Source organism: Gambusia affinis, linkage group LG12 (genome assembly GCF_019740435.1).
Source record: "Gambusia affinis linkage group LG12, SWU_Gaff_1.0, whole genome shotgun sequence".
Taxonomy (NCBI): Eukaryota; Metazoa; Chordata; class Actinopteri; order Cyprinodontiformes; family Poeciliidae; genus Gambusia; species Gambusia affinis.
This window is the reverse complement of record NC_057879.1, coordinates 3,171,559-3,184,914: the sequence shown is the minus strand read 5'-3', so window position 1 is coordinate 3,184,914 and position 13,356 is coordinate 3,171,559. Positions and strand designations below refer to the sequence as shown.

General features: G+C 41.5%; 1 protein-coding gene across 1 annotated transcript in view; it reads right to left on the bottom strand.

Moving 5' to 3' along the window:
- Nucleotides 1-13,356, bottom strand: part of LOC122841337 — a 56,468-nt gene that overhangs the window by 25,961 nt on the left and 17,151 nt on the right. The window contains exons 21-43 of the mRNA XM_044134589.1: nt 12,924-13,093; nt 11,741-11,894; nt 11,579-11,655; nt 11,319-11,499; nt 11,074-11,235; nt 10,792-10,925; nt 9,717-9,875; nt 9,444-9,627; nt 9,143-9,354; nt 8,562-8,642; nt 7,773-7,961; nt 7,507-7,649; nt 6,890-7,049; nt 6,729-6,812; nt 6,319-6,456; nt 5,106-5,222; nt 4,933-5,025; nt 4,627-4,844; nt 4,346-4,539; nt 3,187-3,435; nt 2,124-2,344; nt 1,838-2,002; nt 804-881 (exon numbers count right to left, since the gene is read on the bottom strand). Of these exons, the coding sequence (XP_043990524.1) occupies nt 804-881; nt 1,838-2,002; nt 2,124-2,344; nt 3,187-3,435; nt 4,346-4,539; nt 4,627-4,844; nt 4,933-5,025; nt 5,106-5,222; nt 6,319-6,456; nt 6,729-6,812; nt 6,890-7,049; nt 7,507-7,649; nt 7,773-7,961; nt 8,562-8,642; nt 9,143-9,354; nt 9,444-9,627; nt 9,717-9,875; nt 10,792-10,925; nt 11,074-11,235; nt 11,319-11,499; nt 11,579-11,655; nt 11,741-11,894; nt 12,924-13,093 (3,563 nt within the window). The remainder of the gene's footprint in view (nt 1-803; nt 882-1,837; nt 2,003-2,123; nt 2,345-3,186; nt 3,436-4,345; nt 4,540-4,626; nt 4,845-4,932; nt 5,026-5,105; nt 5,223-6,318; nt 6,457-6,728; nt 6,813-6,889; nt 7,050-7,506; nt 7,650-7,772; nt 7,962-8,561; nt 8,643-9,142; nt 9,355-9,443; nt 9,628-9,716; nt 9,876-10,791; nt 10,926-11,073; nt 11,236-11,318; nt 11,500-11,578; nt 11,656-11,740; nt 11,895-12,923; nt 13,094-13,356) is intronic.

The following is a 13,356-nucleotide window of genomic DNA, read 5'->3' as shown; positions in this document are numbered from 1 at the left end:
AGCTGAGAAAGACGTGAAGAGTTTCCAAGTGGCGGTGGGGTTAATCTGAGCAGATCCTTCAATGAGCAATTTTGCTCTTCCAGAGAAGGAAGAATGGTGGAGCTGACCCGATCCTTGGGAATCCACTTTGTTTGGGATGAGAGTGCCTCTGAGGTTCCATCCTACTTCAACTTTGTGCTCCTTTGCTAGCATTGACAGAACTGATTTGAGGAAACCTTGCTGGTCCTCATAGGTCAGGAATCCCTTCAGACCATTGCTCCCTGTTTCTCCATGAAAGACTAAAGACGTTTTGTTTTGTAAGGGACACAGAATATTCCCAACCTTCACCCGGACCACTCTCCCCACCTCTGTGCATCGTACAGCAGCCAACAGGTAGGAAGTAGCAGAGTTCCAGGAAACACTCGCTTCTGCTCTAACGTCACACAGTCGTTTCATCTTCACACGGCCTGTCACTTCAGCTTTTTGTGTATCACTATGAGTCCCATATTGAAGTAGTCCATCCCAAGCATACAGCCTTAGAGACTCCACCCTGAGTCCTGCTCTTAGATCTGCTCTCCAAGGCCCAGCCACCACCCCAAAACCCACCTCTGGGGGCCAGGCCGAAGGAGGAGCCTAACAGCAGATTTGCTGGGCAGCCCTAAATATGTCAAGAAACGCAGAGAAGAATGACTCAGGTTGGCTCTAAGTTCCTTCTGCCCACCGGAATGGTAGCAACCTTTGGCTTGGAGCCATAGACTAACATGGATAAGCGACAGGCCATAGCAGAGGCCGCGGTGCGGTCTGTCAGAGCGAACGGCTTGTACCTCCACGGGCCGGTTTGCCAGATTTCCAAAGCAGTGGGCTGAGAGTCGGTCTTCAGTGGAGACTCGTGTGCAGTTCATCTGCGAAAACAAAACATCCTTTTTGTAAAATTTGCTCCTGAAAGAGATGGTGGAGTTCTCATGCTCAGCAGGGATGGAGCCAGAGATCAACTTTCTGGTAGGTTTGCACTGTTTGCAGTTTTCTGGCCAATCGCTGATTACATATCTTAAAGAAACCTGACTTGGCACATCCAACTTTGGTCAATACCAATTTGTGTCTGTTGTCACTCATTTGATCAAATCAACATGAAGGTAAGGGTCGGATTCTAAGCTAGCTATTTCCAACTTGCTACTTTCACAGACAAGTTTACTCAATTTAAACAGAAAGTAGCCATGGATATACTGGCAAAAACAATTTAGAAAAACAACTGCAGTTGCTCAGTTCAATACTTCCATCCCTCCTTCTGGCATTTGTCAAGGTACCTCACATCATTATTACAAAAAAAACCCCTTTGGCTGCCGTTTGCAAAGCAGCCAATCCAGGAGCACCATTTACTTCACTTGCTACTGATTGTCTGTTCTCTGAAGACAGACGATAGGGAAGACTCTAGCTATTAGCTTCTGTGTTAGTGCTAAGACAGTTTCCCCTGTGTGTATTATTAAGGTGAATATATGCACAATTTGGAGGTGTGCACACCTTTTATGACCTTGACGTTCTATTCAAAGGGGAAGACAGTGCACACCAACGTCTTTGTGTTACTGAAGGGGAGAATTTTGCATATGAATCATTATTGTTGCAGGCAGAGCTGTGACAGGATCCTTTTGAGATTGCAATTGGTCTGTGGGTCAGGCTATATTGTAGCCACTCCTCTTTGAAGTTGACCATCTACTTTCTGGCATGCATCTTAATTTCATGGTGGGGTCTAAGTGCCGTGTGTAGAAAGGCTCTGTCATTATAACAAAAAATATATCTTCCAGGCTACAGAAAGCATTTTTAAAGTAATCATTAATACATATCTAAATAATGTAAAATGCACCTGTAAAGAATTGGGGATGTGACCCTGGAGTAGCTTCATGTGTTGCCACAGCATCAAGACCAAAGCAGACGTCTCATTTTTTGACCCCACACTAAAAAACATCTCTGCCGTTCTCTCGTCTTCCACGCTAAGAACCAGACTTATGTCAAATCCTCCTGTTTCTAACTGAGGAGAAAAAAAACATAACAGACATGTTAGCATGGGTACAAACATCCTGAGAGAGACGATTTCTTAATGCATTCTAGTTAAAATAATCTCAAAGACAAAGTACACAGCTGTCCTGCACCTGGTGCTGTGCTCTGGCTTGGAATGAGCCTGGCAGGCCTCTGGTTTGCAGGGCTCTGACTTGATGTTGGAACCTGGAGAAGTAGCTCCACCTCTGGTCTGTTCTGTCTCTGAGGAACTCAGCTCTGACATGCTCAGCTCCAGCCTGCAGCACTACGAGGACAGACAGTCCAAACTCGTCCTGGGTCCACTTCACCTCAGCACTGCTGTCACCAGGAACGCCTGCAACCACAACCTCTGTTAGTTAACAGATACATAAATGAATGTGTTTATGTACTGAGTTATGATTAGAGATGCACTGAGCTAATCAGTTCCTCCAGGATTTTGCTGTTGTGTTTATTTGCAATCAAAATCACTAATTTTGTGTTGCTACTTTAGAAATATTTTATTCTTTGAAAAACTGAAATATATCAATTTTGTTACATTGATCAGTCTATAACATGACATAAAGGAAGACTGAGGCAGAAGTGTAGCATAAGTAGTAAATACTGCCACCTGCAGGTAGGAGTTAGAAGTCACTTAAACCCGACGTGTTTAAGCTTTTTTTGTGGAAAATCTTCAACAAACTCACAATTATGCAGTAGTGCGAGAAAATCTGGGGATTTTTATGTTGATTTTGCATGAATTTCTGCAATCAAGAAATTGCAAAAAAAAACTGGAGGCACTGGCTAATGATCAGAATGGGAAGATTTCAAACTCCCTGAATGATAACTTGAACAATTATTGGAACCAATCACTGGAGCCGAAAGAAACTTTTCAAAAGAAAACTGCATTTTCTGCAACACGCAGAGATGCGTCTGCAGTTTATTCAGGCTCTCAGAGAGTGGAAGATAATCAAGAGAGAACAGGAAGGCTAAATGTTGGTTGCTCTGTTCTATCGTATCTTTTGGGAGGATCAGAGGCTCTGCGTTCTCCGGGGAATTTTAAAATAAATACCCTGATTTACAGCAACAGGTCTCACTGACACAGCATGGTCTCTTTATAATAAACAATATTTTAAAAACTTATCTTCTATTCTGGACATTCTTCTATTACAGTTCTTAAAGAAAACCGGTAGAGCTCACCTGTGGTGTTGAGTCGGTGGAAAGAGTGAGAAAGCTGAACAGAGAGTTGTCCGTTTCCCTGTTTCTTCAGGTGGCGGCTAACGTTAGCACACAGGTTCTGGAGTCTGGACCGAACACAGAGCCGGGCCTGTGTCCGCTGATAATCACCTCCCATCGTTCCTTCTCCTGTGACCAGATCTTCCGCAGCATCAAGCTGATGTCTCAGTTCTATGCGGTGTACAGCTTCCATCACGTTAACCCCCAGGTAACCTGCAGCAACATGCACAGAGCTAAAAATAACAGGGTTTGTGGGCGGGGTTCTCAAGTAAAAATGGCCCCAATCAGGTAGTACACCAAGACAAAAATCTGTTTCATTCTACTGTATACAGTTCTGTTCAGAATTGTTGTACCCTTTGAACTTTTTGTCCCATTTTACACTCCAACCATAAACTTCTATGTATTTTATTTGAAAATTTAACCGATACCCCTTAAAGAGTCGGTATTAGCAATTTTCCATGTTATAGCAAAATCAAGTTACCATGTTGCCTTTAGTTGTTATAAAAAATGCTGTATGTATATATATAAAACATGACTTAAGAGACAATTAAATTTTCCAATTTGACACCTTGAAATTGGGCCACTGTCTCTTTAAGAAGCTCCTATTTTTTCCAACACTACACCATCACAACAGTGCTTGTCATTATGCCATTTACAGCCTTTTTAGGAGTGTTGGCCTGAGAAGTAGCTCCTATAATGTGCTCAGCAGTTGCACCAAAAGTTTGCTAATTGCTGTTGGCTAGTCTGGAGGAGCGAGGGGAGGAGCTTTGAGGAAATAGGCGGCACTTTATTGGAGCAAGAGTTTAGGCACTCCACATGGTGGTCATGGGAGACTCAAGCATTTTTAAAACATGCATAAAAGAATCAAGGCAACACGGCACATATGTTTTTGATGAGGGAATAACATTAAAACATCATGTAAAACTTAATAGAGTTCATTTTACATAATACTGTCCCTTTAATTAAATCAATGAGCCAACTTCTAAAACTTTTTCCTTCCTCTTTACACTACTTTGTGTTACTGTGTTGGATAACAAATACCTTATGGTTTGTGTTTTATGGTGACAATATGTGGAAGTGCTAATAGGGGACAAATACTTTCCCAATGATCGAAAAGCTTCACCTTCTGTTAAAATATCAGAGTGCTCTAACACTCCATCCAGACCCAGGACTGAAGGCAGAGCCTCCAATACGGACAGGGAGTGGTGAACATTCCCCAACAAAGCCAGCCGGAGAACCTGGGAGTTTATCCATGACCCTTTGACCTGGACCAGCAGCGCCTCCCGTCCCTGTGTGACAGAGCCATGCAGAGCCACGCTGGAGGAGGACAAACAGACGAGGAAATAAAAACTATTACAGATCTATAAAACATTTCCTCAGACACACAGACAATGGCAAACCAACCTGTCTGCTGACACGTTGGCTGCCATGTTCAGCTGCAGGGCGCTGACTGACGGAAGGAGGTTCTGGGACAGATCCAGGTCCAGTCTCAACGCTCTATCTGGATTCTGGAGCCGGTGGAACATCTGGCCAGTCACAGTCACCCTGCTCTTCCCATTCGCTCTCACACACAATGAACTGCTCCTTTTGCCAGTCTCTGAGGCGTCTACAGCAGCTTTCACCTGGACAATGCATGACGTTTGACCGGAAAATGAGAAAATGTAACGACAACAACCACAAAAAATGTTTTGATGCTTTCACAGTGCACACCTCCAGCGCTTCGGGAATCTTCGACTTGAAGGGATGAGTGAGAGAGGAGCGGAGGCTGACTCTTCCTGCTGTTCCGTTCAGCTGCACTGAAAGCTGCAAAACCAACATGGCCGCCTGGTGCTGGATGTTTAACAAGCATTGATCTGAATGCGTGCTGTATCTTTAACACTCACTGTGCACTCCTGTCTCTCTAGTCTCAGCTTTCCTCTGGCCTGGTAGTCAAAGTCAGGGCTGTGTTTAGGGATCCAGTGTAAGTATCCCTCCATCAGAGCAGAGGAGGGCAGCTGCAGCTGGAACAGAAACACCTGAATGACGACCTGGTCCACTCATATTTGCATTAACATCGATTTCAACATTAAAGAGATGGTCAATTATTTTTAACATGTCCTTTTTGGTCCAATAACAACCAATGTTTATGTCCATCTTGTTGCCATTTGTGTTTCAGGGGTTTGGTTTTTGCTTGGTCATGTGACAGTAATGCAGTGCAGGATCGTGAAGCAGAGAAGCAACGTCAGTGGTGTGGTCGTGTTTTTGATTTCAAGTTTTTTTATATAGCGCCAATTCACAGCAAACGTCGTCCCAAGGCACGCTACGAAAAAAATTACTCTGATTCAATCACACACACATTCCAACTGATCCTAGTTATCAAACAGTGAGGTATGCTCAATTAATTATTAGAAACTTTTTTCCTTAGATAAGAGGTTTCTATCTAAGGCATCACAAATGCCTCAAGTCATTGACTTGCAGCATTTGTTCCTCTTGTACAATATCGTTAATAATTGGCTATCAGATATAACTGCAATATTAATATCGGATATTGATAACGGCAGAAAATTTTATATCGGTGCATCCTCAATTTCAGATGTAACTTATAATTTGTAGTTAGTTTCTTAAGAACTAAGAGAATCTGATAAATGGTTAATAATATATTATATTTTGACTACAAAACATTGATATAGAAAAAAACCTCTTTTTCAATGCTGGGTTTTTTAGGTGATAAATAATAATAATAATGTAGAGAAGGATTTTTCTTTAGAGCTGCAGTATACAACTTTTATAAAATAAACTATTTTTTCACATATATGTTGAAGCTGTCAATATGTTGTGTCAGTTTTGGATAATAATCTGGAAAAATATATAAATATATATATATATATATATATATATATATATATATATATATATATATATATATATATATATATATATAAATATATATATCAGTCAAAGACCCTTAAAAAGTTGATATGTCTTTGGGGGGTTTGTTGCTTTTGAACGTTTAAAAATTTTCCAACAAAATAATTTCGATAACAAACCTCAAAACACAAAATGTTCTTCAGTATTCAATGCAACATCCTAGAAGAGAAAGAGGGTGGAGGAACTGACCTGTAGTTCATGGGTGAAGTTTGCTTTAATTATTATTGTCTGTTGGTTTGAATTGGAGGGGCTCTGTTGAATCTGCCCAAAGAGACAGAGTTTGTCCTCCCCGTTAACCTGCAGTGTCCCTCGTAGATCTCTGTGTGTCTGTGGAAAAGCATCAGAACGAGAATAATCTGTTTTATATTATCCATTTAACTCATATTTGATTGGTTAATTCTATACTTCAACATCTTTAGACATATAGCATTGTCAGTTATACAATATTATATCAAAAGCAGTTTTAAAAGCGAAAATAACATGTTGAAATAGTTTTGGAGTTATTTTAGAATCCAGGGCACTTCTGGTTTTAGTCTCTTTAGGAAAAAAGAAAAAAAACACAAAAAAACCCTTTAGTGTTCTGAGAAGGCGGAGCTTACCTGATTGCTGGTGGCAGTCACACAGACCTCAGAGTCTGATGGAAAAGTGTCAGAGCTGAACGTGTGGATGAGTGCAGAACAAACCTGCAGGTCATATTTAAGCACAAAGGTCACTGAATGCAGCTCACTTAAGGGAATGAAATATCAAGCAAATCACTTACAAATGGGCTTGGTGGTTTGTAGCCGAGAGTCAATGTGTGGACGACCTCCTTGTTGTTGTGGAAACCGGCTTTAGACTCCAAAACGTAGAGACCGTTAACGAGGTCCACAGTGAAGGTTTCTCGCAGAAGAAGAGTCTGAGGAAAGTTCTGGAAGGGCTGCCTGTGTGAGATGGCATCTGTTACTTCCTGCTTTCTTGTAAACTGCAGCTAATTTAGTGCTGATGATGCTGACATAAATTAATTTTGATCTGGCCCACAAGACCTATGTCATCCTAGCAGCAAAACTTTATAGAAAAAAATAAGTTTTTTTTTTCCAAATTAATTTTCAAACTGTCAAATTGTTTAATTGTACGGTCATTGGAAACACAGCTACTCGGTTTTGTACAATTTGTCGTTTGTGTAGAAAAATTCTGTTTAAGTGTCCTTTTCAAAATGGACCAGATCTAAAGTGGTAAAACTAACTCAGAAAATCCACTTCTTTCAGATTTTACAAATTAAATGAAATAATTGTGTCTCAGATTAAACATTCAAGTGCTGAATCAGAAGCTATCAATCAGATGCTAACTTCAATTTCAATGTTCAGAGGAGGATTTCATCCTCCAGACTGAAACACACACCTAAACTGGAGCTGGGCTGCTTTCTGATACATCTTGCTGTCCCTCCTCATCTCCTCCACCCATCCCTCTAACTCCACTTCCACGGTCGGACTCTTCGGCTTGGTGAAGGCCATCTTTAATATCGCCTGCCTCTTCTTCAAATTCTTCAACACGTCCACAAACAGACACGGCTTGTTAGGACGTTACACAAGACGCAAACAGATTGACACATTTATACTGTAAATAAATGAGGCTTCCAACTCTCCCAGCCCACTGTCTCCACCCACCTTATCAGCACCGCTCACAGCAGCAGTGAAGCTGACATTTTGCCTGCCGCATGTGGCGCTCATCAGCAGAGTGTGGCTGGATATAGAGCTCTCCAGAGAGACGTTCGCCTTCAAAGGAGGAGTCCAGAGTGAAGCTAAGGAGCCGTGGGCCTTCACCGCCTGCCTCCCCACCGCACCCCAAACCCCCGCCTGGAGAGAGACAATGATTATGAGACATCAAAGCAGGGCAGGATGGTAGGGCTTCAAAATAAAACTCCCCCTTTTTTAATCCAAAATTTGATTCCTGACTTTAATCGATTTATTTTGCCTCCTACCGTTTTTTTCATGAGAAGGGGCAGTGTTATGTATTGTCCAGGCACATAGCTCCATTTTGTGGCTCAAGCAAGTAACTGTGTTACCTCCAGTTGCTTAGAAAATGCTGTACATGGCAAATATGACAAAATAAATTTTACTTTTTAATTTAATGACTTGAAATTTGGCCTCTGGCTCTTTAAAAACTGCTCATGAAACTCCACCATCAGGAAGTCATCACAATGTGACTTCTCTATTAACCCTTTAAGAACATTTTTACCAGCACTGTTACACTGAGAAGTAGCACCTATAATGAGCTCAGCAGATGCACAGCTCCACCAGGTGTTTGCTAATTGCTGCTGGCTAGTCTGAAGGAGCTGATGGGGGAGATGTGGCGGAGGGCTGCTCTGAGAGGCAGAAGGTGGGAAGTTTCTAAACTGCAGCTCTGAGGAGGATCTTTCTCTAGAAGGCGGGGTTAGGTCCATCCTGGCGTTTTGCATAGCTGAATGGTTGCCATGGGAGACTACAGGTCTTCTCAAACATGCATGAAAGATTCAAGGCAACACTCCTGGTACATTTCTGATGAGGGAATAACATTAAAACATCACACAAAGCTTAAATAGCAGGTTTTACATAATGTCTTCTTTTTAATTTTAATAAAAAGTACTTGTGAAATGATCTGCCAGTGGAACAAGACTAATAATATGGGGGAAATGTCTTGTCCCTTTGGCAAATTATTTCACTCAGAAATACTTTTTCATCAATATTAACGAATGATTGACTTAAAACAAGTCCATATTTTATGTTGAAAACTTACTTGCAAGATAGTTTTCTCTTATTTGATGTGCACTAAGGTACTTGCACTAAAAAAGTGACCCAAAATACTTGGTAAGATTTTACTAATGCCAGGAGCCTGAATACAAATGCATGCCAAACTTTTCATATACTTATAAAACATCTTGCCATCTTGTAAAATGCTACGACCCCAATATTTAAGATAGGAAAATGTGAAAGATGCATATTTCTTCAAGGCACCATAAGTCTCTATGCTGTTACTGTTCAGCTGATGTGTGTTTTACCCGGACGTAGGTAGCAGCTGGTGTGTGGACCTCAAGGCGCGCTGCCTTCTCTCTACCCCGACCCCTGTAGAACCCGTCCAGGACCAGGTTGCGGATGCTCAGCCACTTGCTGGCCGTCAGCTCCGAGGTGAGCTGCAGGGCGTGGCGATTTGGCCGGCTCAGCCTGTAGGCGGCATAGATGTACTGTCCAGGTGTGTCCATGTTGAACGTGCCTGGATGGAAACACAGAGGTGATGGTCAGCAGGTCGGACGGAGGTGCTTAGTTGTTCCCCGCATCCACGTACACACGACGGCGTCACACCTTCCCATTTTTTATGAAGGGAGTTTTCGGGGGGGCTCTTCCAGTGTAACCCCGCCACCAGAGGCATCATGTTGTTGTAGTTGATTTTTAGGTGAGTGCTGCTCTCAGAGCCGTGCTGCAGCAGGCGAGAGTGCATCAGCTGAGTCCTGTAGTTCAAGTTCTTCTCAGGCACCTGGAGGTTGAACTGGAAAGGAAAGAACCTGTCACCTGTTGGAACACAATTTATATAAAGAAAATAATAATAAAACGGTGAGAAAACTAAAGAGTGTTTACCTCCAAAGTGTAACTGGTGTGGTTTTGTGTGGACTGGTTTCTGAAGGACTGACTGAGGAGCAGCGTGTGTTTGTTATTAATCTCATCCCAGTGTTTGCCGTAGCTCAGGTCCAGGACGGATTTGATGTGGCTGGGACTTTCCTCATGCTTCATGTGGATCTGTTCACAGACATCTGGATCATTTCTCATTGTAACACATTTCTATCAGAATGACTCAAGAATTATAAGGTTTAGCTGGCTTGGTTGTCTTTTGGAAGGTCTTTAGTATGAATCCTTTTAGCTTTAAAAGAGGGCACCAAATCAATGTGACAAAGTTCTTTAACATCACATCCAGATGAAGTCTCCAAACAGGAAACAGGAAGTCATGGATCACTCAACATCTCAAATCAACTTTAAAGGGCCAATATTATGTGTTTTCCAGGCACATAATATCACTTTATAGCATAATGAAGTAACTGTGTTAACTTTAGTTGTCTAAAAATAATTGATGAATATGAAATATGACTTAAAAGAAATTTAGCTTCATAGTCATCACAACGTGGCTCCTTTAATAACCGTTTAACAATGTTTGTACCAGTGTTACACTGGGAAGTAGGTCATATAATGACCTGAGCTGATTCACAGTTCCACCGGGTGTTTGCTAATTGCTGCTGGTTAGTCTGAAGGAGCTGATTGGGGCGTTATGGGGGAGAAACTTGGAAACTGTGACTCGAAGGCGGAGCTAGGTCCACTCAGGCGTTTCTCTCAGGTGAATGGTAAGTTGCCACAAGAGATTAAAGGATTTTGTAAACATGCATAGAAGAATCAAACCAACACTTCAGGTATGTTTTTGATGAGGGACATTATAGCATGATACAAAGCTCAGAAAAGTAGCTTTTCCCCAATACGGCCCCTTTAAAAAGTAAAGTACATATATATTCAAAAAAGATTTAGTTACATTAGGACTTGCTCGGGGTGCCAATAATTGCGTTATCAGTTTTTTTAAACAAGTAGTTGGTATTTTCTCAGTGTTACATGATGCTGTTGCCATAAAAGTTACATCTTTCATAAAGTGCCGCTGTGTGTTCAGTGTCACCTTGTGGTTGATAGGTTCCATGTTGGTGCAGTAGAATTCATGATCAGCTCTCATGATGTACGTGAGGTTGGAGTCCCTCCCTCTCCTCAGTCTCTGGGATGTGTAGCACTCCTGATGCAGGTTCCTGGAGTCCCCTGTGAGGACGTGGAAAACATAAATTATAGACAACTAACCAACTAATGCAAATCAAAATGAATTTTCATATTCCACATGTAAACCGAAACCCTCATTTCAAGATGGCAGCTTGCTGCTAACACCGCATTGGTCGTAATCTGTTCTCACCTCTCAGCCCATATTTGACCCTAAGGACAGAGCTCCACAGCGCCCCCTTCTGTTCCATCAGTCCTAGCATCCTGCTGCCCACCAGTCCAGGTAAGAAAAGCTCAGCTTCCACAGAGTACTGGCTGCTGCTGGTGCTAATGTCCTGCCGCCGCTCCAGAGCCACTAAACAACAGACAACTGCTAGTTCTGTGGCATCTGTAAAAGCAGTTGGACGTTTCTAGGGCCTGAAAGCAGCAAAGCGTCACCTGAGAGCGAAGCCGTCTCTCTGAACACGTTCTTCAGAGTAGCGGAGAGGCTGCTCTTCCTGCCCAATCCGCGGGTGACATTAGCAGACAGAATCACAGGCCGTTGATCGGCGGCCATCTTAGCTTCCAGGTGGTAGCGCGTTCTCTGCTCATACTGAAGGCTGGTGGTGTCCACCAAACCCTGCAGAGACAAGGAAAAAAAAGTTACATTTAGTCGATTCTCAACAAATATACCTCCAAACTTTTTATATAATACTTACCATGATATAAAAATGGACACTGTCAATTACAAGCTCTAGCTTCCCAGATTTTATATTCCTCTCTTGATCAAACTGTCCTAAAGAAAGATAGAAAGATCAAGTCTTAAAAGGCTAGATATCTGAGAAACTCCGAGTCCGTTTCATGCTTCCTCTGGACCTGACCCTGTAAGACGATGGTTTTCAGTGGGTGTTTGATTCTCAGCAGCAGTCTGTGGGAGCTGAAGGCCAGGTCCAGAGACATGTCCCTGGGAATGGAGGACTGGGGCGTGGCAAGGAGGAGGTGGATGGAGGCCTCTCTGGGTAGCCAGGTCCCCCTCTAGGTTAAAACAGGACAGACAATGAACAGAGTAGCTCTACTAAGGGTGTCCATTGCAGCACATGAAGTTGATCCATTAACATTACAACTCTGTTTCACACATTGAGTTTGACACATTGAAACCACAAAGTAAACAATGTAACTTGCTGTATGCCTTGGACTGGCTGTGATCTGTTGGGATGACCTGACTTCTTATGAAGACATAATACATTTAATTATTTATTTACTTTTACTAGGACTTGACCAAAACCTTTTTGAGTTTAACATTTAGAAATGACTAAGTCAGAAAAGACTAAGACTAAAACTAAAATGGCTGCCAAAACAACAATGCACCTGGCTCCTTTCAAAGCTCCACTCGTCTGGCCATTTGGTTTAGCAGTGAAACCACATCTTGAAATGTTTACAGCAGTGGATTGAAAAATATAGAGCAATCACACTTCTCCTGAAATTACACACAGTCCTGGTTTTTAAACTTGTTTTATTAGATAATTATAAAGAACCAGAACCTTTTTCCTCCACTTCACACACATGTGCTACTTTGTGTTGGTTTATTACATAAATATCCAAAGAAAACACATTAAAGAACATTATCAAAATATTAATTTGTTGCCATCTTTAGGCAATATCACAGGATGATGTATATATTTATATTAAAAGAAACAATTTCATGTAAATTGCATGTTTAATAGATTCATGTCAAAAAAAAATTGAATATGTGTCCCGATGAGGATTGTTTGTTCTATTAAACATACTTTTTGAAAAAAAAAAAAAAACATTTAAGCAGATACTAAACATACTTTTGATCTAGCATAAATTTCTGTTTTCAGTAATGTTTTTCTTTTTGTCTAATGCAATATTTCAATTTCAAATGTCATGCTTTTGTGAGCTCCATGTGGAAAATCATAATAATTGACAGAAACAAAGTCTTTCAAACTGTTTCAGTCAGTGATAAAATATTCCTAAAATAAATGAGCTTTTCAATAATATCCTAGCTTATTGAATGGGTCTATAGTAATAGTGTATGCATACCTTGTAATGTAATGAGTAAGCAGCCTCCAGCAGATAATAGTGGAGGCCTCTGTCCAGCTTCAGCAGCCGGAGCGACAGATGGGTCGGTCCAGTGGGGGGCAGAGCGACACCAGAGGGAAGTGAAGGGTATGACACGTTGGAGCACAGCTGCCAGCCAATCATTTTAGACCCTGCAGGACACCATAGTTCACTTACAAAACGCTGCGTTAGAAAAGAATGGGAAAATATTGGAAAATACATTTAAAAAAATGCTACTTTTATGCGAGTGTGGACAGTGCGAAGTAAAGATATTGCTAAGGTTTAGTTTGTCAACCTACCACCTGTGGAACAGTGAGAGAGACAGCAACTTTCTGATTCAAACCGTTTATGAAGTCTATTTTGATTCAGCTGCTTCCGTTTTTTTTATTCATTTCTTTTTTTTAAATCAATTTAA